The sequence below is a fragment of the Grus americana genome, chromosome 2 (genome assembly GCF_028858705.1).
Source record: "Grus americana isolate bGruAme1 chromosome 2, bGruAme1.mat, whole genome shotgun sequence".
Classification (NCBI taxonomy): Eukaryota; Metazoa; Chordata; class Aves; order Gruiformes; family Gruidae; genus Grus; species Grus americana.
The window spans coordinates 166,326,953-166,348,318 of NC_072853.1; the positions used below are offsets into that span (position 1 = coordinate 166,326,953).

A 21,366-nucleotide genomic window follows, 5' to 3' on the forward strand; every position below is an offset into this window, starting at 1 on the left:
TTATATTTTATGCTGTTGAAGTATTTTATCTTGCTAACATCAGAATTATTTTGTTTGACAAGATAAAATCATTCAGCTTCAATAATATCAAAACGCTCCAATATTCCCTAAAATATTAAAGGTACAGCAGTGTGCTTCTTTGATAGTTTAATGACTTTCTATTTTGACATAAGGTCACATTCAAAATAAAAAGAAGTGAAATGTCTTCAAGAACTTGAATGAAACTATCTGAAATGTGCAAAACAAAACAAGAAAGACAAAGCTGTGCATTTTTGCCTTGAAATTGAGTGGGTCCTGCAAAACATCTCCATTTTGATGCAGCTGCTTTTTCTGATAGAAAACTGGACGAGAAAATAAATAAATACATTTTTGACACGATGTAATATCTCCTAGGCTGGATCCTGCGTGCCTAGCCTAAGGGGTCTCCAACTTTTTTATGGCTCCGGGTGAACAGAGATATCTCCTTGTGCCCTCCCCACCCATTCACACTCCCACAACATCCCTGTGGCAACAGCTTCCCTGGGAAAGTAGCATGATTAGGAAAGGATAAACCATAATTATTAGCTATCATTTAATGTGATTTAGCACCTGGAAATAATGGAGAGGAAATTGTGCCAGATGCTTAGTCAACAAACTGCAGCCTACCAGGAAGCGTTCCATGAAGCATTACTGCCCCGTTGATCAAACTTGAGAGCAACAGTCATAAGTAGGCCAATAAAACTACGTAAATTATGTTGCAAGAGCTGCAGGGCCCTACATATGACCTACTTTGGTATCACTCTCTTTGAAGTATCCAGTTGTTTCTGTGGTGCACTACGTGGGAAGCAGAGATGCAGAGGAAGGAGAATCTGCTCCACTGTTTCCATCACATCCAAAAGCAGAGCCAGAGCCAGAACCAGAACCTCTCTTTTCTGCCTTGCTCCCCATCACTGGTCCAGGCTGGGTCTGGAGAAGCCAGCCAAATAACACATATGCTTTGTAAACTGTTTTTCTTCTCTAGGAAGGGTGAGATGAGTCAAGATGAAATAAAAAGTGAAAGACACTCTCTGTTCCTCTGCCCATGACCTGTACCCACCCTTGAGTTCCACCTCAAGCCATATGGATGGCTATGTGTTTCCCAGGGTCTGGTGGGCTCTCTGGCTTTCTATCTGTGCTTTGCTGTCAGGTTTTAGGGTCACCTACAGCCAAAGATCCATACCCTCCCTGAGGTTCATGATCCTACCTTCTACTTCCTAAAAAAGCCTGTCCAAAACAAAACAAAACCATGACAGTTTCCTTCAAGTCCTTCCCTAAAGCATATCCATATTGTGACATATCTATAGCCATTTTTTATGGGCCCATCTTACAGTGATCTGCTGTAGGCAACACTCTCCAGAAGCATCTCAGTGATCCATGGGAGGGGAAGGTGTCCCTGCCCGCATCAGGGGGGTTGGAACTAGATGATCTTTAAGGTCCCTTGCAACCCAAACCATTCTATGATTCTACGATTCTATGTTAAATGTGAGCAGGAGACTGCATACCATGCACTTCCTTGCTTAATGTCTTGGGGTCTACTTCACACAGTCATCAGCTACCTCAGCTTCACCCATCTCATGCTGTTTTCCCAAAAAAAATGCCACTTCTGTGCAGCGCCTCTGCCTACGCTGGAGCAGTAGAAGTCCTTAACTACTTCAGCTGGGTGCTGCCTCCCATGAAGCTCTCTGATTCTGTGACTTTGTATCCCCCAAGACTTTGGAATCCCCAAAAGTCTGCTTTCCTCTTACTCTTGCTTTGCCCTCACTGCTCAGTCTTAAGTCAACTGTTCCCTAACCATTCCTATGAGCACACCATTCACATGCACAACAGAAATCCAAACACAGTCACAACAATCCTTTTGAACCATTCCCTCTCCCGGGTGGCTGACCCCTCCCTCTTTCTTAATCCTATGGATCTTTTTGGATGATGAGTCCTTTCTTTGAAGGAGGTGCTTCCTGAAAGATGGGGCTGAGGGAGCAAGAAATGAGAGAAGTTGATCCATCAAGGTGCGCACTTCCTCCTGCAGCAGACCTTTGCAGGGAAGATGCTAACCTATCTCCTGCTGAAAAGTGCCTCTGCTGTCTGCCCTCTCTGCCCTGCAGGAGACAGCCCTGTTCCCCTGCCATGCAAGCCCATAGTGCAGAAAGAAGGATGCAGGGTATTTTTATACACTCTGTTTTTCCTCTTGCTGCCCTGTCATATCTGCTCGGGGAGGGATAGGAGTAAATTCTCTGCTTTTTATACAGAAATCCAACCAGATGATCCCACAGCCCCTTCTGGCCTTAAAATCCCCACGTCTATTCAGCCCTGCCAGCTCGTAGCACATCTCACAGGGAAGAAAAGCCACATTCATGGGCTTGGATCCCTCTTTGTCAGAAGACTTTGCTTGTTTTGGCTGTCTGGTAGAGGCGCACGTCTATCTCTTCAGCTGGTGAAAACCACCCTTGCGGACCCTAGGACGGTACACCCCGGTTCAAGACCCATCCCATATCGGCGCTCAGGGGTGAGACCCACCGCATCCCCCTTCCCCCCGGCGCTTGGATGAGGGTGACCAAGCCTCCCCCATCCCCATTTCCCTCCTTGGCTCCCGTCCATGCACGCGCGCGTGTGTGTGTGTGTGTGTGTGTGTTTGTGCCGCCTGTTGTGCGCTGAGGGCCTATTTGGGGCTGGGATTCTCCCGGGACAAAGGGATGCTAATCAGCTCCCTCTACTGTTCCCTTTTGTCTAGAACTAGCTCCCACGCTTGGACTTGGCACTCTGGGATGCAGCAGAGGGAGCTCCTTGTTGCAACCAGCCTGAGCCCAGTTGGGGAATGCAATGTACCCAGCAGGGAAAGGGGAGGAAGGGGAGGGGGAAGGAAATAAATCTATAACTGCATGCAGCCCCGCTCCCTGCCAGCCCATCACATTGTGCACGCCGCCCGAGGCAGAAGTTTCCAGTGCCTCTCGCCGCCGGGAGAGACACCACCGGTTTTGTAGCCACGGGCTGTCTTGTTCCTTCTCCCCTCCCTGATCCCCCATCTAATGTTTTAGTCGCCAGAAAAATTTCCATCTCAGGGTTGACAGATGAGGGTTGGTGCAGTGGGAGGTAGAGGGAGCATGGAGAGCAAACAGGATCGTCTCCTGGCATTGCTGCCATTTCCTCTTCACCATCGCTGATCTCCCTGGTTTGCAGCCCGCTTCCAGGTGTTGGCTGTTTACAGCTGTCTGCATGGGCTGTCTCATCTCCAGAGAACTGTACAGATTCCAGATCTTTAACCCGGTATCGCTCTGCAGGTGGAGAGGTGATGAGGTCAGGGCCTCTTGCCAAGAAACCCAGGCTACGCTTGAGCCCACCAAACCCAGGCCACGGGCAGCCTCCAGTTGCATTGGGGATGGAGAGGCAAATGCAGCCAGATGTGATGCTGACCATAGTCTTCTGAGTTCTAGCCTACTGTGCCAGAGGGCTGCCCAGTGCTTGGCTTTGAATACCACTGAAGACTCAAGAGGCTGATGTGACCCCTTCAGATAGTGACCTGGCCCTACCAGCAGCTCTAGCAGTGAGAGAAGGAGCTCCTCTACCACCTCATTGGTATCCTGCTCCCAAAGGCTGAGGGACTAACATGTTGGCAAGTTTCCTCAGCATCCCTGTTTGCTGCCATTGCAACTTGCAGATCTTGCCAAGGCTCGGTGGGAGCTGCTAATCTCCCAGTACTGATGTGGGCTACAAAGCAGAGATGTGGCTACAGCTCATCTAGGTCTCCTCAAACTGCATTTCCTCTCTGATGCTGCTGCCTGTACTGAGTTAGCTACATAAAAGCCAGTTCAGAAATGCTGCAACTATGAATGTGGGCTGTTCTGTACCTGTGGGCTGGAACGTGGACTCCGGCAGTGCAGCGGCATACCGGCACTTATGACTGTCTCATCCCCCAGCTCCAAGATCAAGTTACACTGACGCTAAACACAACTGATGCTTCTGTCTTGAGCCAGGATCTGCCAGTCCTTTTCTCAGCACCATTGGCAAACCTGTGGCCTACAGTATTTATGCATCTTGACGGTGGAGTGGAGCTTGCATAGTCACATTTTCAATCCTGATCCTTCCAGTTTCCTTCCCCATAGTTACAGGGTAAAGTTTGTAGATCTCCGTTGTTGATACCAGGGCAGCTGCCCAAATTGCCATTAGCGGAGAGGTAGACGGGGTGTGGTTGGAAATCAGATCCTCTTGGGAAGAGTTTCATGAGAGAGCAGAGAGTACCTCCTACATGTAACTAACCTCCTGGATGGATCAGTATCTTGTGGCTTTCTGCTCATGCCTTACTTTATTGCAGAAGTGGAGAAGTCTGATCTAGAGCAGGGAAAGGGGGGGAAGCATTTGGCACAGAGACAGCTGAGGTGCCAGAATGCCATCAGGAAAATATGAGGAGATCTGCTAAACATATTAATTTTAAATCATGCAAGACATTATGAGATGGGATTATGCCTGAAATAGCAAAGGACTGCCTGTATTCAGTAGCCCAGGAGATCCTTTTCAGTGCCATGTTCTTGCATTAGTAAAATGGCCTCTCTGACAGAGGCTGGATGTCAGGACTGCTTTCTAACAGGAGAAAGACGGGGGGTGGGAACTCTTTGCCCCCAAACTGGGCCTCTAAGAAATACACATGGAAGTCTGAGCCTGTAGCCCTAGGCTCCCTCTATAGTCAATGGAGAGAAATAAACATCTTGGTATGATTCATGTTACCCTGAGATAGGTGTCTAAGATAGGTCAGATGAATTGCTCTCTGGAGATGCCGATTGCTCTCCACTGACTACAAAGGGAGCCTGGGGTGACTAGCTCAGACTTTGACATCTAACTTTGGTAGATGAGATCAGGCCTATCAGAGAGCCTGTGGAGCGATATTGTTATGACACAGCAAGAAAAAAATACGGAGGAGACTTGTGTCTCCAAGGTATTATAACTGAATTTAAAAGTCTTGTTCCGTTCTTGCTAAACCCAGGGAAAAACTCACATGGATTTTGCTAGACACAAGATAAGCTTTCCCTTCCACAGTAGTAACAGGGACAAAAGAGTCAACCCATGAACACAGCTACATTTTGGCTTTCTTGAGAGAGACAAGACATGAGGCTTATCCCCAAAAGGTCTAGAGTTCAAAATAAGCCTAGCTGCAACGTAAGCCTAGTCCAAAATATGTCTAGCTGCAAAAGTAGCAGTGCCCAGCGTCCCGTATGAAACTGGATGTGACTTGAATCCCACAACTCTCATGAGACAGACAAATGCCTGCTCTGCCCTTCATGTGGTCCCTGGGAGCAGGAATCTTCTCATCAAGAGCCGGTCTCCCTGGATTCCCTCAGTGATTGATGGAGAGATGTAGAAACTTCAGGGTGTGAATAATTTAGTCCTAACTGTCTAGAATACATCAGACGAATCATGCCCCAGAGGACCCCAGCATCAAATGGAACTCCCTCAACCTGTCTCGCTGTCTGACATAATGGACCCAAACTTTTGCTGACCCACTGCCCTTCTTCAGGCCTCAATTTTAACTTTTTATAAAGTGTAAGTAGCAAAGAAAATGCTCTGTTCTAGAAGAGCTTTTCTGAATCTAGCAAAGGAAAATATACTGGCTGGTTGTCAACACCAGAGCAGTGTCGCATTAGAAATGAGGAGACTTGTAAAAGGGGAGGTAGATAGACTGTCTGTCTCTTGGTGGTATGTCAAGGCAAGATGTCCTTTGGGAAGAGATGTTGTAGTCAAATCCAGATTTTGATTTCATTCCAGAATTCTTGAGGTGAAATCTCCAGTCTGCATCATGCAAGAAGTCTGCTTGGATAATCTGACAGTCCTGGCAGGCTATAAACATGCAGTGTGCGCTCTACCGCAGGAAGGAGAGAGGCATTTGAGATCCAGAGATCTCATATTTCTTACAATAACACACTATTTTTGCTGCCCCTTTCCATTGCCAGGTGGCCTTTGAGAGATTATTTGGTATCATTTTCTGAAGGATATTCTGCCACATCTATAGGACAGTGTCATCTTCAGGAACATCATGAGTGAAGATAATAGTAATTCTTCATGGTCTCCCTGGATAAGATGACAAGAGGATCTCATCCTATCCCATCCCACCTTGATTTGAGTTGGAAATGCTAGAAGACATCTACCCGGTTTAATAATGAAGCAATCAAGTGGTCTAGAATACTCTGTATTTCATTCCATGCTCATCCCGGTAACTGCACAGACAGGAGCTGTACCAAAAAGAACATCTCTTTGCTGGACAGGAATGGGGCTAGCCCAGGGGGACACCAACAGTGGGTCACTCCACTGCTTTTGTGGCTCTCGTCATTTGCCTTCTAGCAGGGGCGACGGCCAACAATTATTTCCGGAATGAATTTATGCCTCCGAGCCTCCGCATCACCCATTAGGCTCTCATTTGTCCAGTGGGGAATTTGATATATGTCTTCAGAGGGCACATCCGACGGGCGCAGACACTTGACAAAGCAACGGGACGCGCGCGCACCCGCCCCAGCTCGTTCAAACCCCCTCGCACGCCGGCAAACGCCCCGACGTACAAAAAGGGACGGTGTGGCTTCCCAAGGTTGCACGAGTGTTAAACTCTAATAAACAAGCCCCGTCGGCGAAAGCTGAAAGAATCTGAGCCCTCTCCAACAAAGCATTTAATCCAATTTGGCGTAACCTTTGACATTATTAGGGATCGCAGTGACCCTAATCCAATCAGATTGATTAACTAAAGCGGAGACCCCATAAGCTGACCCCCCTCTGGCCTCTGCTATTTAGTCCTGACCAAACAGTGGGAGAGACGTGCTGTATTTACACCACAATGGGTCTGCGCTGAGAACCTGTTTCATTACAGAGCGACTTAAACTCCCATTACTCCATCAATGTATCATTCTTCAATAGTTCATTAAAAGCTGCTCCTCCACAATAACTATTAACCATTTCTCAGTCCAGCTGGCAGGTTTAAAGCCCCAGCCAGTCTTTAGCAGAAGGAGGTGGGAGTGAGTGAAAGAAATAGATAGACAAGGGATCCCTTTTAAAATTTAAACGAACTGGGGGCTTACATAGTTTGAGGTAATTTACTTTTATTGAATGGGGGGAGGAGAGGGAGGAAACTTTTATTTTGACTTAATTATATGCTGAGGTCCTTTAAAGAGACAGGGCCATGATAAGCTTTTATTGTATTACTTCTCTTGAGATCAGTTCATATTTCTGACCAGAGGAGTTTCAAAGAGAGTTCACATGGTGTTGAGAGACTAGAAAATGCGCCACAACATAAACATAAACCTAAACAGTGTCTTCAGTCCATGAATGTTAAAAACAGGGCAAAAGACACAACTCCCGGTAAGTTCCACTTAAGTTTGAGATGGAAAATGCCTGTTAGGTGGCACAGTTCATTTTCTGTTGCCAGTGATGGCATGTCCCTCTACTATGTTTTATCCTCCGATGTTTTATCCTGTACATTTTTAAAGGCAACTCAGCAATCTTCCCTTGTCTTTGGGAACGGAAAGATGATACAGCACCTGCCTTACAAACCGCCAAACCTCTCAGGTAAGTGGCTGGGCATGAGCTGTGGCTCAGGTGATCACTTAAGGTCTGTGGCTATGGCCATGTTCTGCTCCACTGCTTCACACCATACAGGTGAAGAAACAAATGAGAACATTTTTTTTCCTCTAGAAATTACTCTGTTAGAAAAGTTCAAGTGAGGGATTCCTTCTGCTGTCCAGTAGTTGAGATTTGAACTTCTGGGACACTAGAAATTACATTACCCGTAGCCTCTTATATATGATTGATAAACATATAGGTAGGTTTAGGTAGAAGAGATCAGGCTCACTTCTTTTCCTATATAGACATCTTGTTCTTTGCATTCCAAATAGTCTAAAGTACCCGAGACACCTACTTCCTAGTGCTTTGCAAGAAAGACCCAACCATGGCACCGCTCTGAATGTTTCTCCACAGAGCTGCACAGCTGCTCATATGCTCCCAAGACCACAAAGGAGGAGAAAAAAAACCCTTCCAACAGCCCTGTAGCAATTTCACCTCCTGCTAATGCCCGAATCATTCCCCATGCAGGTAGCACAGCACAGCGAGGAAGGTGACTCTGTTCCCTTTGAATAGGCAACATTTATTCCACAGCCAAGAACCTGCAAACCAGAGTAATCAAATAGATGGATGGGATGGGGGATTTCTGCTCTTCATATATCCTGAGTGACGTACGAAGAGCTAGAGGGACATAGGGCCAAGCCTGTCAAGTATTGCCTCCAAATAGCAGCAGGTCTGGATTCCCTGAACATCACCATTCCCTTGTAGCCGAGCTCATGAATACCATTGCTGTTTAATATGCGATTCATTAGGCGTGGCTATGGAAATGTTAAAAAAAAAAATACACATAAATATAGTTGTAGCTAAAACATGTGGGATTTCTTTCCATAAACAGGATGATGGGGGGAAAAGAGTCTGGTTTTAGACAAGATATCAGAATATGGCTCTTAACAGGACCGGAGTCTGGTGACAGTTTGGCACTGCTGAATCACAGCTCAAGCCTAGCCCTGAATTAGCAATGAGATACCAAAGCAGCAAGGGCAGCCCAGACAGTGAAGCAGCCTCAGTGAGATTTGGACCTAGAAAGGATTTCCTGAAGGCATTAAAATCGGTCCTTTTCAAAGAAAGAGCTGCAGATAGTCGTGTAAGGCAACAGGGAGTTGCTTTAGTGGCTACGCTGGTTTGTGCTGAGGGACTAGAGGGTCCCTATTGACTCAAATGAGAAGCTGGAGTTAGATCTTGGGTGACTTAAAATCCAAGCTGCAAAATAAAGTTTTGCTTGCTTGCTTGCTTTCTCTCCTTTTCTCCTTCTCTCTTTCTGGGTAGGAACTCAAATATGTTCCTACCCTGGGGGATCTGCTGCACAAGAATGTGACTGAGCTGTTTTTTTTCTCCCCCCTCCTGCTGTAGGTGAAGCAAAACTGAAGGGTGGTTTGATTCTCCCTCAAGGAACAACATTCTTCACTTATGAAATCGTCCCAGCCTTCTTTCCCTCCCTGAGCCCAGCTACTGAAAACCTGCAGTCTCAAGCAGGGACAGACTTTTTGTGTCGACACTGTTGTGAGATAAGAGCGTTTGGCAGCTTGTGGGAATGGGGTTCCTTCGGTCAGTGAGGAGGTGAGGATCGCTTTCCTCGTGCACAGGGTACAATTGCTACAGGAGATGTGGAGCATCTAATCCGAGACCATGTGGGAGCACGAGGTGCTCCATGTGTCCTCGAGGACATCCAGCCTTGTGACGAGGCACAGACATTGGGTTATCTGGTTCACTTACTGCCTGTGCCCAGTGAATGAACTTGGGCATGTCACGTTGGGTTTGCGTGCAGGGGAAAAATACTCAGCTTGGCTCTGCTGGCCTAATTCAACTGCTGTAGTCACCCAGGAGTGATGTACCCAGAACGGGTGCTTTAATTGCATGCAAAACATTGTGGTATGACACTTTGATATGGGCTTAAGTGCACCACACTGCAGATCTTACAGGCGTAATTATTTTGGGGTGATCTCTCACCGCTAAACCTGAATAGTGACACCAACGTTAATACGGTGCCTCAGCTCCAACCAGCTAACCCCAGGTCTAACGGGGTAACCCCACCAGCTGAAACCACCCCTTCTCCTGCTGGGTGCATGCAAAATATCTGTTCTGGCTCATGGACGCCCTGCCATGATACAAATCAAGGCTTTGCTTTCCCTTGGCTGCCCTATTTTTCAAAATTCTTGCAAAAAGAAGTGCCCAAGTCTCTTCTCAGTAATGCAGCAGGGGAAAAACAAACCAACCCCCTGTCTCCAGATGGCAAGCACTGGAAGAACATGCCCCAAGGCTGGTGTAGATCAGCTACATATACCAACTCAGGAAATTCCCTGAAACTATCCAAGATGCTCCCTCATCTCTCATACGAAGTCAAATGGTGCTACTCCACTATTCCAGACAAAGTAATTCCAACTCTCAGACTGTGAGGAACCTGTAACTGTTACTCTTTTGCGAAACCAAAAAAGAAGGAAAGAAAGGAAAGAGGATTTCCAAGCCTTTTCTGCTGGTGCTCTCCTAAAAGGATGCAGCCATATTCCTGCACAGCTCTGCGTAGGGCACCTGGACTTACCATCAGGGCAGGAATCAGATGTAAAGTGAGTCTGCCTCTTGGATGAGCCTCATTGTGCTAAAGGGAAAGGCAGATCAAACTCTTGATCCAGAGTTATTGAGACCAGCAGGAGCAGGCTGGACTTTAAAAATCATGCTACAAGGGCAAAGAAGGATAAAACAGTTCTTACGGGCTAAAATAGGCTCCTGCCAACTTACAGGGGAAAAGACCAGATACTCAGAGTTAGCGAAGTGCTTAAATCCCACTGTAATCAGCAACTTGGGGCAAAACATTTCCAAGAGCTCCCACTTATATTAATGGGTGCTGTGTCAGAAGTATTTGCCCGAATTAGCAACCTGTCTTAATTTGCCACCTTCATAACCAATGAAAGAAGAACCATTAACTAATGGCGATTTCCTCAGGCCTTTGATCTTCATTGTATCCCATTATGGTATCAAAACTGATGGTATCTGATAAGTCCAGCCCCTAGGAACCATCCCCAACAGCCCATCATTTCCTCTCTGCTATCATCGAGAGAGCTGAAAATGCAGCATGAAATGCCATGGGGTCAGAAAAGGAGCCAGACGTCCAGCTTGACCACTGAAAACACAATAATCCTTTGTGTTTCTTCCAAGGGGCATAGGATCATACGATAATTTATGTTGAAAGGTACCCTGGGAAGTCTCTGGTCCAACCTCCTGCTCCAAGCAGTTCTCTGAGTCACCTATGCAATCCCAGTAGAGGTTTGAGGTAGAAATAGTGGTTACCTGTGAGTGGATGTTGGCTGTACAATGGAGGTGGTGGGTAACCACCCTCCTTGCATTGGGGAGGCACAGATTTACTTGCTATCCCTATGATAAGGCTTAATTATGTTCTTGTCTCTACAAAACACGTCTGGGTCAGGTTTGAAATGATTGGATGAGGTCCTGGGCCAACAAAATTTTCCCTGCCTGTGTCACAGGTCTCCTTTATCAAGCTCAAGTCCTGTCTCCAGCAGCCCATTTTACATGGCACTTTATCACAAGCAAATGAGTTCACAGTAGGTTTCTCAAGATCTCTGCTGCAACTCCACCATGGATGTTGCTGTTGCCAAACCCGTATCACTGCACTCACCTTTATCTAGCACAGGCCCGAAGATGGCTAAGCTGTCATTGACGGTTGTGCAGTTCCACCTTCTCCCTCGAAACTGGTGTTGGCACTCCTGGATCCCAATCTTCACCCCTTCTGCTACGCTGGGCATGATCTCCACATAGTTCCGACAGAAGCGTAGCTGCTTGGGTACCAGTCCTGGGATGCTCCCGCAGAGGATGGGCTGAGTCCCCAGGGAGGAATACTGGTGCCCAATTGCCAAGGACCTGAAAAAAAACCCAAGGAAAAAGAGATGCTGTCAGGCTGACTTTCACTTTTGTACTTGGTTCACAAGAATGGAGACAGAATATCAACATCGTCAGTTCCTCTGCATTCCCCTCTACAGAAAATGTCCTTTCCACCGTCATCTCTCCCCCAAAAAACATCATCTCTCTCCTGAAGTTCCCTGCAGGCCCAACAAGGCAAGTAACTCGACTTTTAATATCTTCATTCCCTTTTCTTCATCATCTCAAAGCCTTAATCCATCATTGTGCTGCTTCTTCCCAAAGAAGAGCTCAGTTCATACAGCTAGTTTACTTTGCAACCAGAGGGCCAAACCCATATTTCTTTCTCTGAAAGACAAATGCACCTGTACAAGAGCAGGTAGGTTTCATAGGAAATTCTGACAGCTGACAAAGCCCAGGGATTAGAGAGTAAAAAGCACTTTCAGAGCTACACAAAGTAATAACACCAACAGTAGAAGAAACCATGTTCCATGTCTCTGGAAGGGGAACACCAAAAACTGACAATCATCATACAGTTCACCAGCGTGCCCTATATATTTGAACCTTACCAGGTAACATCTGTGCACTGAAACTAACCCTAAAGACTCAAGCAGTTTGGATCTTGAGAACTTAAAAAAACCAACTCTGAGCTAAATGTTGCAGGAGTGCTACATAAACTCACTACTCCATGACGCTTTCATAAGCAGTTAATTTTCCTGTGCTGTAGAGGAAAATACAGCCCTGCTGGCATAGAAACAACCTGGTGAAAACTCTCCTATGGCTTAATATGGATCCAATGTCAATGCTATTGCCCCGTGTGGAGAGTGGTACTCATGTTACTAAAACACTCATGCATAGGTGCGTGAAAGTTGGGAGCCATGGCTGGCATATTGGTAACATCCCTGAAAGTAAGGTCTAGAAAAGATACTCTAGCAAAGTATTTCTACAAATGCTTAATCCAGGCATACACTTTGCAAAGCTTTATACTGGGGCTTTCTAATCAGGTTGAAGTGTTTTAAAACTAAATTATGAAAATGTCTGCCAGTGTCCTTCTGGATATTAGTTTAGCACATTTTCACTTTACTTTCACACCAGTTTCATTTTGAGAATTTTCAAAAGTAGGGCTGTATTTTCACAAAACGATGCCAGCTTTGCTGTACTGTCACAATGATATGGAAAGCCTGCTTTGACCATTAATCTGTAAATTGCTTGGGTTAAGGTGAGGAGAGTGAAATTTAAAAAAACAAAAAACCCACCAACAAAACTTGAGTGCAAATTCTGTGCTCAGCCAAATGGAAGTCTGTTGAAAGGAGTGTCCATGAACCATTATATTGGTTGAAGCCTTAGAGACAAACAAGTCAGCTATGCAGAGAGATCAGCAGATATGCAGCTAATTATATAGATTTTTCAAGTGTTTTTACTGGTGCTTCTAATAATAACCTTGATTACTAAAACTGAAGGGATTTTTAGAGTATAATTTCCTTTTCTTCTAATTAAATCTCTTGATTGACTTTTCTGCTCAGAATTAATGACAAACAGAAACCTGCCTGGGCAGTGTGTATTGCTGTTTACATTCATTTTTTGCTTTGTGGTTTTCATTTGGGAACAGCCTGGTGTGTTTGAATTATCAACAGGGCAGTCAGGGAATATGCCTTCACTCTCTGTTGCTCTGACTAAAAAAAGTACAAGAATTCTGTCATTGCTGGAGTTCAGAAGAAAGCTAGCTTGACTTTAGCACTTCTCTAGGCTAGGGTAAAAATTGTTGTCTGTCTTTTTTTACGGGAGCAGGGTATTTGTAGTCAATCAGCTCCCTTCCTGGTGGGTACCTGGTCAAGAGGGGACAGAAGTGAGGAGATGGACATTCAGATGGTCAGGTACCAGGGGATTTTAGGCTGAACTCAGTGGCTTTACTAGGTGTGCATAGACTAGGCTTTGCAAATCAGTCCTTCCCAGGCAAGTGAGACATAAGGACATCCATTTGTGCATCCCAAATGACTCTAGGTAGGAGTCCAGAACCAAGATAAGCAGCTCAGCCAAGAACATGCCCTCCAGTAAATGAACTGTAGGTGGACAAGGTAGGAGGTGCCTGGGAAAGCAAAAGATTTTCAGCTAATTTCCTAAACTTAGATGCCTCTTTCCACCTTAGTTGCACTTTTGGGAGAAGATTAATCTCACTTAACATTCGAGGACAATTCATCCTACTCCATGGAGGGAAGATGAGACAAATAGCATGAACTGCCCTCCAGAAGTGCCTCTTTCTCTCCATTGCATTAAAGAGGGAGGGCTTACACTGACCAGGAACTGTATTCATCTCACCTACCTTCTGATGTCTGCAACATGGACATCTCCAGGTGATCTACTCATCTCAGACTACTTTTGTAATCAGTCAGGGGAGAGAAACAGGCACTTGTAGGGCACGATTCATCTGCCTCATTTTAGACATCAGCTTTGGGATGAGATGAATCATGGCCTTGCCTCCATTGACTGTATTGGCTAGAGTAGCAAGGCAGCCTGGGTGACTGGTTGAGTGGGATATGTCTGCACTGTAAAACTCTCCAGATGAATCATACCATGATACCTAACAATTGGGATGGCTAAGTTCCTTGGAAAAGTCTCACTCAGGAAAACTAAGTGCTGCGTTGAAGCCCATGCAAAGAGCTGAGCTGTAAGAAGGAGGCAAGTTCCCACAGAAGCCCGCAGGAACCCACAAGAGAAGACCAAGGAGAGGACCCAGGTAATGTGTTTTCCCTATCTAAGTGGCTTGATATAGGTTTTCTTGAGCTTTAGATTAATTCAGGGACAACTAGTGGCAGAAAAGCACCTGTGAAATGGAACCCATGCCAAGCCAAAGAGTGTTTTCACTTTGCACTGTGTATGTTTTTGTTTGAATGTTAAGTTATATACAAAGCATTGGATCACAGATTCTGGACTAAAGACACCTTTTAAAACACTGTTTTAGACTTCAGGGAACTTGAGCGTGTTGCCTCTGTGGCCTTGTTGGGAATGCAGAGTCTTACAGTACCACATCTCCAAATCTCAACCCATTCAACCCGCTGAGGACTGGGAGCTAGGAGGTATTCACAGATGCCAACTTTAGGCTTGGGAGCTAGATGGTCTGATCTCTGTAAACAATGGGGAGAGATAGATGCCTTCATCGAAGCCTCCAGAGAAGAGCACTAACGTAGTTGCTCTGACTCATCCTTCAGAGAATAGTTCAGCCACTGACTATACAGGGAGTCCAGGATGTGGACACTTTCCAGTGTCTAAAGCTAACTTTGGTGGAAACATCTGTAGAGCTTGTGTCCATATCAACTAGAGTCACCAGCATCCTTCCCAAAGCTTTCAAAAGTGCCCCATTCAGTTCCCACCAAAGACACTGAGATAGAATCAACCTACTGCAGGCTCCGTCCATCATGTTGTGAAGCCAGGAGGGCTTTCTTGAGCTATTTCAATAGGACCCAGATGAAGTTTTATGATTCCAGTCTCATAAACTTTAATTTATTTGACCAACCAAACTCATGCCTGTCTCTATGGTTTTTAGTGGTTACTACAGTGGTAGAGTGAAAACATCAGCCAGGGGAAGAGGAGTTTATAGGTTGGTGCCCTCAACTATTCGTTTCCGTTGCTGGGAAGATCATCTAAGATAAAAAAAAATAAAAACATGTAGAAATACTTTTAATTGCTTTTCACACTGCTCCCTTCTCAATACAGTAGGGAAACAGTCACACCTTGCTTTGATCTGTGTTACAGTCTGGAAACTTTAATCTGCCAAAGACAATCTCCAGCAAGAGTCTTGTTCTCAAGGCGTCATCAGGCACTGAGACAGTGTAATGCAAATTTGGCATTTCAGGGAGGAGTGTGCAGTCACTTGACTTTCAGCTGAAGATACAGGTTGGAATCTCAGAACATCTCTCCTTGAACAGTACCTCTGCTGTTAAACGTAGCTAAGCACAGTCCTCGTCCTAGTTCACTTGCAGACTCCGGAGTGTGATAACATCTATCAGAGCACCCACTTTTGGTCTCTACTTTGCTTCCAGCTTCCAGGTGTAAACATTTTCTCCCTCTCTCTAAAGTCAATTCATCTTTAGGAAAACCAAGTTCTTTCAGGTTCCTGTCATTTTTATTGATCATAAGATATGAACCTTATGAACCTTCCAACCCTCCCCCCCAAAAAAACCAACAACTCAACAACCAAAACCTTCAGAAAACATTGGGAAAGTCTATAAAGATCAGAATCTCATTTCAGTGTTACTCAACTCACTAGTAACTCCCATCATTCATTTTTCTCACTGTTTCCAATGATTAAACTTGTCTTTTGCGTTTTCCACTCTCCTGTGATCTGCTTCTAAACTGTCTTCTGCATGTGGGTGATTTTGAAAATGTGGTGTTGAGAAATAGGGCCAAGTGTAATCTATTGTGGTCTAACCAGGCATCATCTTCAAATTTCTTAAGCACCAACACTTCCTGGATGCATTGACACCAACCTCTTTTTTCACTGCAGAATTTGTGAAGCACTCTAGTTTACAAAAACACTCATCCCCAGAGCAAGTACAGCTCAAGTTTGAACCACAGGAAAGGGTCAAAGAGCTGTTCTTTTCAAACAAATTAGCTTTTCCGTCCCATTAGCTGAGGAGCAGCCTTGAAAACACTATTCTGTATGTCCACAGCCAAAGTTCTTGGCTTATCTTTAGGCCTTGCATGCCCCGAAGGGTTTAATTCAACTTTCAGTGAGCATTTTTCTTTGCCAACACACCTAGAGAGCTCTTCATTTCCCTTATCTCAATCTATCTGCTCCTTCAGCAGAGCCGTTGTAAATAAGTACCTGGCCACCTTCTTAATAAATTACATGTACCCTCCCTCTTGGAATGGACACCCCAGCCAGTTTATGGGGAAGAAATATGCAGGAAATACATGCTTATAGCTTTTTGAGAAAAAGAGAAGGCTTCAGTTCTGGATGACCTTGCCGTACAGCACCACTCTACTGATTTCTTAAGGTCCCTGCCTTCTCAGTATGGCTGTCAAAAGTCCTTGACACATCAGTAGCAGCATGTAGAGGTGTGTACACCTACTTGCTTCTTCCTGAATTCTGTTATTCTTGAACTCTGTAGGAGCTCTGTTTTGCTATTCATCTTGGAGAGGCCTTTTGCTGGCTCCAAGTACGGCTCAGAACTTCCTCAGTGGATGTCCTTCTGGAGTCCCCAACACAGGTTAAATAACTGCATTTATTAATGTTGTGCAGCAAGAGTGTAACTTGTCTAATGACCCAGGATAAGACCCAGAGAGCACTTAAGTCCCCACTGACTATTGAAAACTGAGCAATAGCAGTGACTTTGCCTCACACAGATGTAAGGTAGCAGCCAGTCCTGCTGCAGAAGTTAAGTCAGAAGATGTCCATCTGCTTATAACAGAGGGGATTTATGTTCACTTGCAGATGCCCTAGGTTTTCTTCCACGCTGCTCCCTTTGCATGGGATCCTCTAATGGGAGGAGGTCACACCTTCAAATCCTTTCTCATAACCTGTTCAGATCTCCAGAGGTTCAACTCACTCTCTTTTCCTTTCTCACTTATTTTCTCTGCCTCTTGATGGTGCCACATCTAACTCTTCGAAGGTGAATCTCAGACACACTGTGAAGAAGGGGATAAGTTGTGCAGAGCTGCCTATCTAAAAAAGACACATGCTCAGAACACAGCCTTGGTATTATGACACTAAAATATGGAAATAAAGAAGGTGGCTGGAGAAGTCTTCATAGGTCCTGTCAGGCTATAAGGAAAATCCAACAAAGGTTGTCTCACATTTCCTTGTGCTAGGCCAGAAGGACTCACAGGGAAGCTGCTTGCAAGTGATGAGTGGGCAGCCCTTACTCCATCCTACAGCATCAGAATTAGGCCCTCTCTGGTGCCCTACCCATAATCCCCCACGGGCTGCTAACATTGAGCAGCATGAACTTCATGCATCTGAGGATGCCTGAAAGCACTTTGGGGGAGAACTGAGCTACTAGGAGGCTGTGAAGTTTCCAAAAAAACCCCAGAATAATAACGGAGGCTGCCATGAATGGCCAATAGCCCCTGAACGTTCAAGAGACTCTTGGGATAGGATCTGTAAGTCAGCCTTGATTCAGTTCTCACAAACCCTCACAACACACGGCTGGCATACATGACTGAAGTGCTATGGTGCCTGCCTACTATGGACAACTGGAAACTGCGAAAGATACTCCAGAACATCTCAGCCAGAGCTAGGGACCAGGCACAGGAGATGTTGTTGAGCCTACTGTGTCTTCTTTTACACTCCTGTAGCATACATCACCTCCCAGTCTCCATGAAACTTTTCTGTAGAGTTGAACTACCAGCCCAGAGGCCAGGTGGGTGGACAGGCATAAAAATTAATAAGTCCACATTCATTTAATGGCATTCTTTTTCACAGAAAAACACTAATACTCTAGCATATGTTGTGATTATTTTTCTCTTTTCCTAAGGAAATGAAAATAAAACCTGGAGAAATTTTAGAATGGAAAGAAAGGAAGTGGAACTTGCCAAACCCCATCATTTTAAATGGACAAGGAAATAATTCTGCTAGCTAATGTCCTTCCTGGATGGAAGTGATTTTCTTCTATGACATTAAAGCTATCCCAAAACCAAGCAATTAAAAATGTGGACAAAAATGAAATTTTTAATTAACTTTTAGTTGAAAATTTGAAAACCACCTCAACATATATTGGCAAAGCAATAGGTTTAGTTCTAGAAGACATGAATCAAGTAAGTAATTATCATTATTATTTTTTCAGTTTGAGGATATTTTTTTTTCCTTGTGTATTGTCCAGTAATAATCAAACCTAGGCCTAAGTAGTCTAACACTAATTACGGAAACGACATATTTTAACTCAGAGATTATGTGTGTCTGTAACATTTGATTGCAGTGATGTCTTCAACTTTTGGTCTCTGAGCATCTGGCTGTCAACAGACTACTCCTAAGAGGTTCACAAAAAAGAACTGGGAAACCTAAGCCTGTTGTTAGACAGATCAAATTCACTGTGTAGGTGTCTGTCCTTCCAGAATTTTTTTCTTCCAGTCTGGAAAAAAAAGACTGAAACCTACTGGATTAACTGTTCTTGTTCTCTTGTTAGATATCTCTTCTTTCATCATAAAGTAGAGCACAAGAGCTATATTTAAATTCTTTTTCTCTTCTAGCCCAGAGACTACGTACACAATTGTGCGACTAGGTCTGATACTGCAAACACGCAGGCATGGAGGTAACTTTTCTCCCATGAATAATTCCCTCACCCTTGCCCTGCATTAATAATAATGATGGTGATGATGATGCAGCGTTGTATTTCTCTAGCACCTTTCATCAGAGGATCTCTAAGCGTGGGACTCATCTCACCCGACTTTGACCATTTAAAAGTTAGGCATCTCGGCCAAGTTAGCTGTCTACTAGAGTCCGTGGAGCAAGATCAGCATCTCCAGAGGGCAATTCAGCCCATCCTAAGATAGGTGCCTCAGATAGGTGGGCTGAATCACTGGAGATGCCTAGGAGGCTGCACTGGCTGTGGAAAAGTGATGAGCGTAAACTAGACACCTTGTTTTTAGCAAGCTAAAGGTAGGGACCAGAAATCTCACCCTTTTTTGCTGAATTTCAGAAATCCCTAGAGGGCTAGTAAGAGGACACCTGTCTTTGCTGAGAGACAGGTGGCTGCTATCTCTAACTTGGACCGTGGCAGTTTATTTATAACACCCAATAGTAGTTTGGGTCTGGATTTGGAAAATAACATACTCAGTGGCAACTTCGAGTGGATGCTAAGAAAGCAGAAGGTAATTATCTGAGTTGAGGTTTGGCCAGGACAGTGAATTCCCACAGGAACTAAGGCACACCACAACACTCAGCACCTTCCACTCTAAGTGCAGGAGATGTTTCTTTGACTTTGTCTTCCCTTAGGATCTACAGAATAGAAGAGGAGAGAATATGAGTATTAACAACCCGGTTCCTTGCAAAAAGTCTCAGGAACTCTTTAATTACCCTAGGCAATTAACTCCTCTGTTATACATGTCATCTGAAAAACAACCCATCCAGCAGAATAATGGCCCCTCAAACCATGTTTTCAAGCCTGGCTCCAGGACACTGTGACCCTGACACTGTTTCCACACCACATCCTACATCTGGGGCTTCTCCTTGGAGGCCTCCCTGCTGAGATCTGCCTCCATCCAGCTCCGTTTATCTTATAAGCTTTGCCAGGATCACAGTGCAGGGTAGTAGAGATGTATAAGCCTTAACATTTTAATCTGCCACCTACACTGCAGTTTATGAGAGCTGTAAATCTCGTGGTTATAATGAACTCATCTAATGATATTGCTGATGGATAAATTTACCTGGGATGAGGAACAACAGTTACTTGCAAATGAAAGAAGAGTAATTTAAAGTTTCATGTAAACACCTTTGCTGCCTTACTTCTGACTTCTCCCAGCCTAACCCCTATCAGGGTTTCATGACAAATGGAAAGTATGTATATACGTGTGTTTGCGATGCAACGACTGACTGGCCTGCAAGAGAACCTGTCTCTTTCTACCCAGTATAATGCTTATATACCTTGGGCATTGGAATCAAGTTTTAGGTGAAAATAGATCAAATTTTCTGGGTCAGATTGTGCTAAATTAGGGGAATGGAGGGAAGAGAGAAGGCAACATATTAAGCAATGAAAAATGTCTACAGTATTTAAAGATATTTAGACTCCTACTATGAATTTCAATAATAATTAGGAGTGTGGCTAGTCTTAACCCTCCTAGTTCCCCCCTGTTCCCAAAGCATTCCAACTTGTACCTTTTTTAAATGATCAGCAATACAAATTATATATTGTGGTTTCAAACCTCTCATTAATGCTCATCCCCCTGAATTGAGGTCTGTTCTGGGCTATGTCAGTGCTAAATACCTTGGAGGACTGGGCTCAAAGACCTCAGATCCTTGCGAAGATTGGATTTGGACTTCTAAATTGCTTAAGCGTTTAAGTGCTTGGGGGAATTTTATCCTGAAACTCCTTAGTGATGAAGCCAATTTTGAAATGAGAACCATGGATGGAAAGCTCCGTCATTGCGGTGTTTAGGTAACCCTATAAGAACGACACGATTTTCACTGTCCGCTGTTCTAATACAGCAAGTTACTTATATTTCTCACCCTTTCCTCCAAGAATGTATTTTGAATATGCATTTGGTCATGCTAAACACACGCACATACCCTCACTCAGTTGTGCACACACACACGTCTGCTAGTTCCTTCTTTGGCATTCACTGAGTCATCAGGCTCACCAAATGTGTGAACTCACGCTATAATGTTCTCCCAGAAAAATAACAAATTGATTTCATTTTTACAGGCTACAGCATGCTATATAATTGGAGACACTGCCTTGTCAACTCAGACCGGTCTGACCCGACCAGAGACATTGCTTACAGCTGTTTACGGAGCCATAAAGTTTCCTCCTCTTTGTTTTTCCTTCCTTTTGCACTCTCTCTCTTTTTTCTTTCCCTTCTCCCTCTAATGAATCCTACAGCTAGTTTTCGTTCTGGTCATAAAATACTGTTAAGGAAAATGCAGGAAGCCTTGATTTAGAAAAGCACTTCAGTCTATGCTTCAAGTTAACACTAATCAATGGGACTTAAAAACATATTTAAAACTGAGCATGTCTTTAGGGACTTTTCTTGTGCCAAGACAGTCAGTATGGAACTTTCTGTTACACTTGTGTGTGCTCTTTTTTAATTATCGATACCAAATTAGCGGTTTTGATTGAGCAATCTCAGGCAGTGTTTCCTTTTTAGACCTGGAGCACAGGGCTCCAGTTGCATCAGGAATTTTGCCATTTCTCATTGCCACTGTGTCCAAACTCTGATCATTTGAGGAAGAGCAAACTCCTACAC

General features: G+C 44.6%; 1 protein-coding gene across 1 annotated transcript in view; it reads right to left on the minus strand.

Annotated features, from left to right (window-relative positions):
* The window catches only part of WNT3A (Wnt family member 3A), an 87,424-nt gene that overhangs the window by 25,776 nt on the left and 40,282 nt on the right, over positions 1-21,366 (minus strand). The window contains exon 2 of the mRNA XM_054816460.1: positions 11,231-11,472. Within this exon, the coding sequence (XP_054672435.1) occupies positions 11,231-11,472 (242 nt within the window). The remainder of the gene's footprint in view (positions 1-11,230; positions 11,473-21,366) is intronic.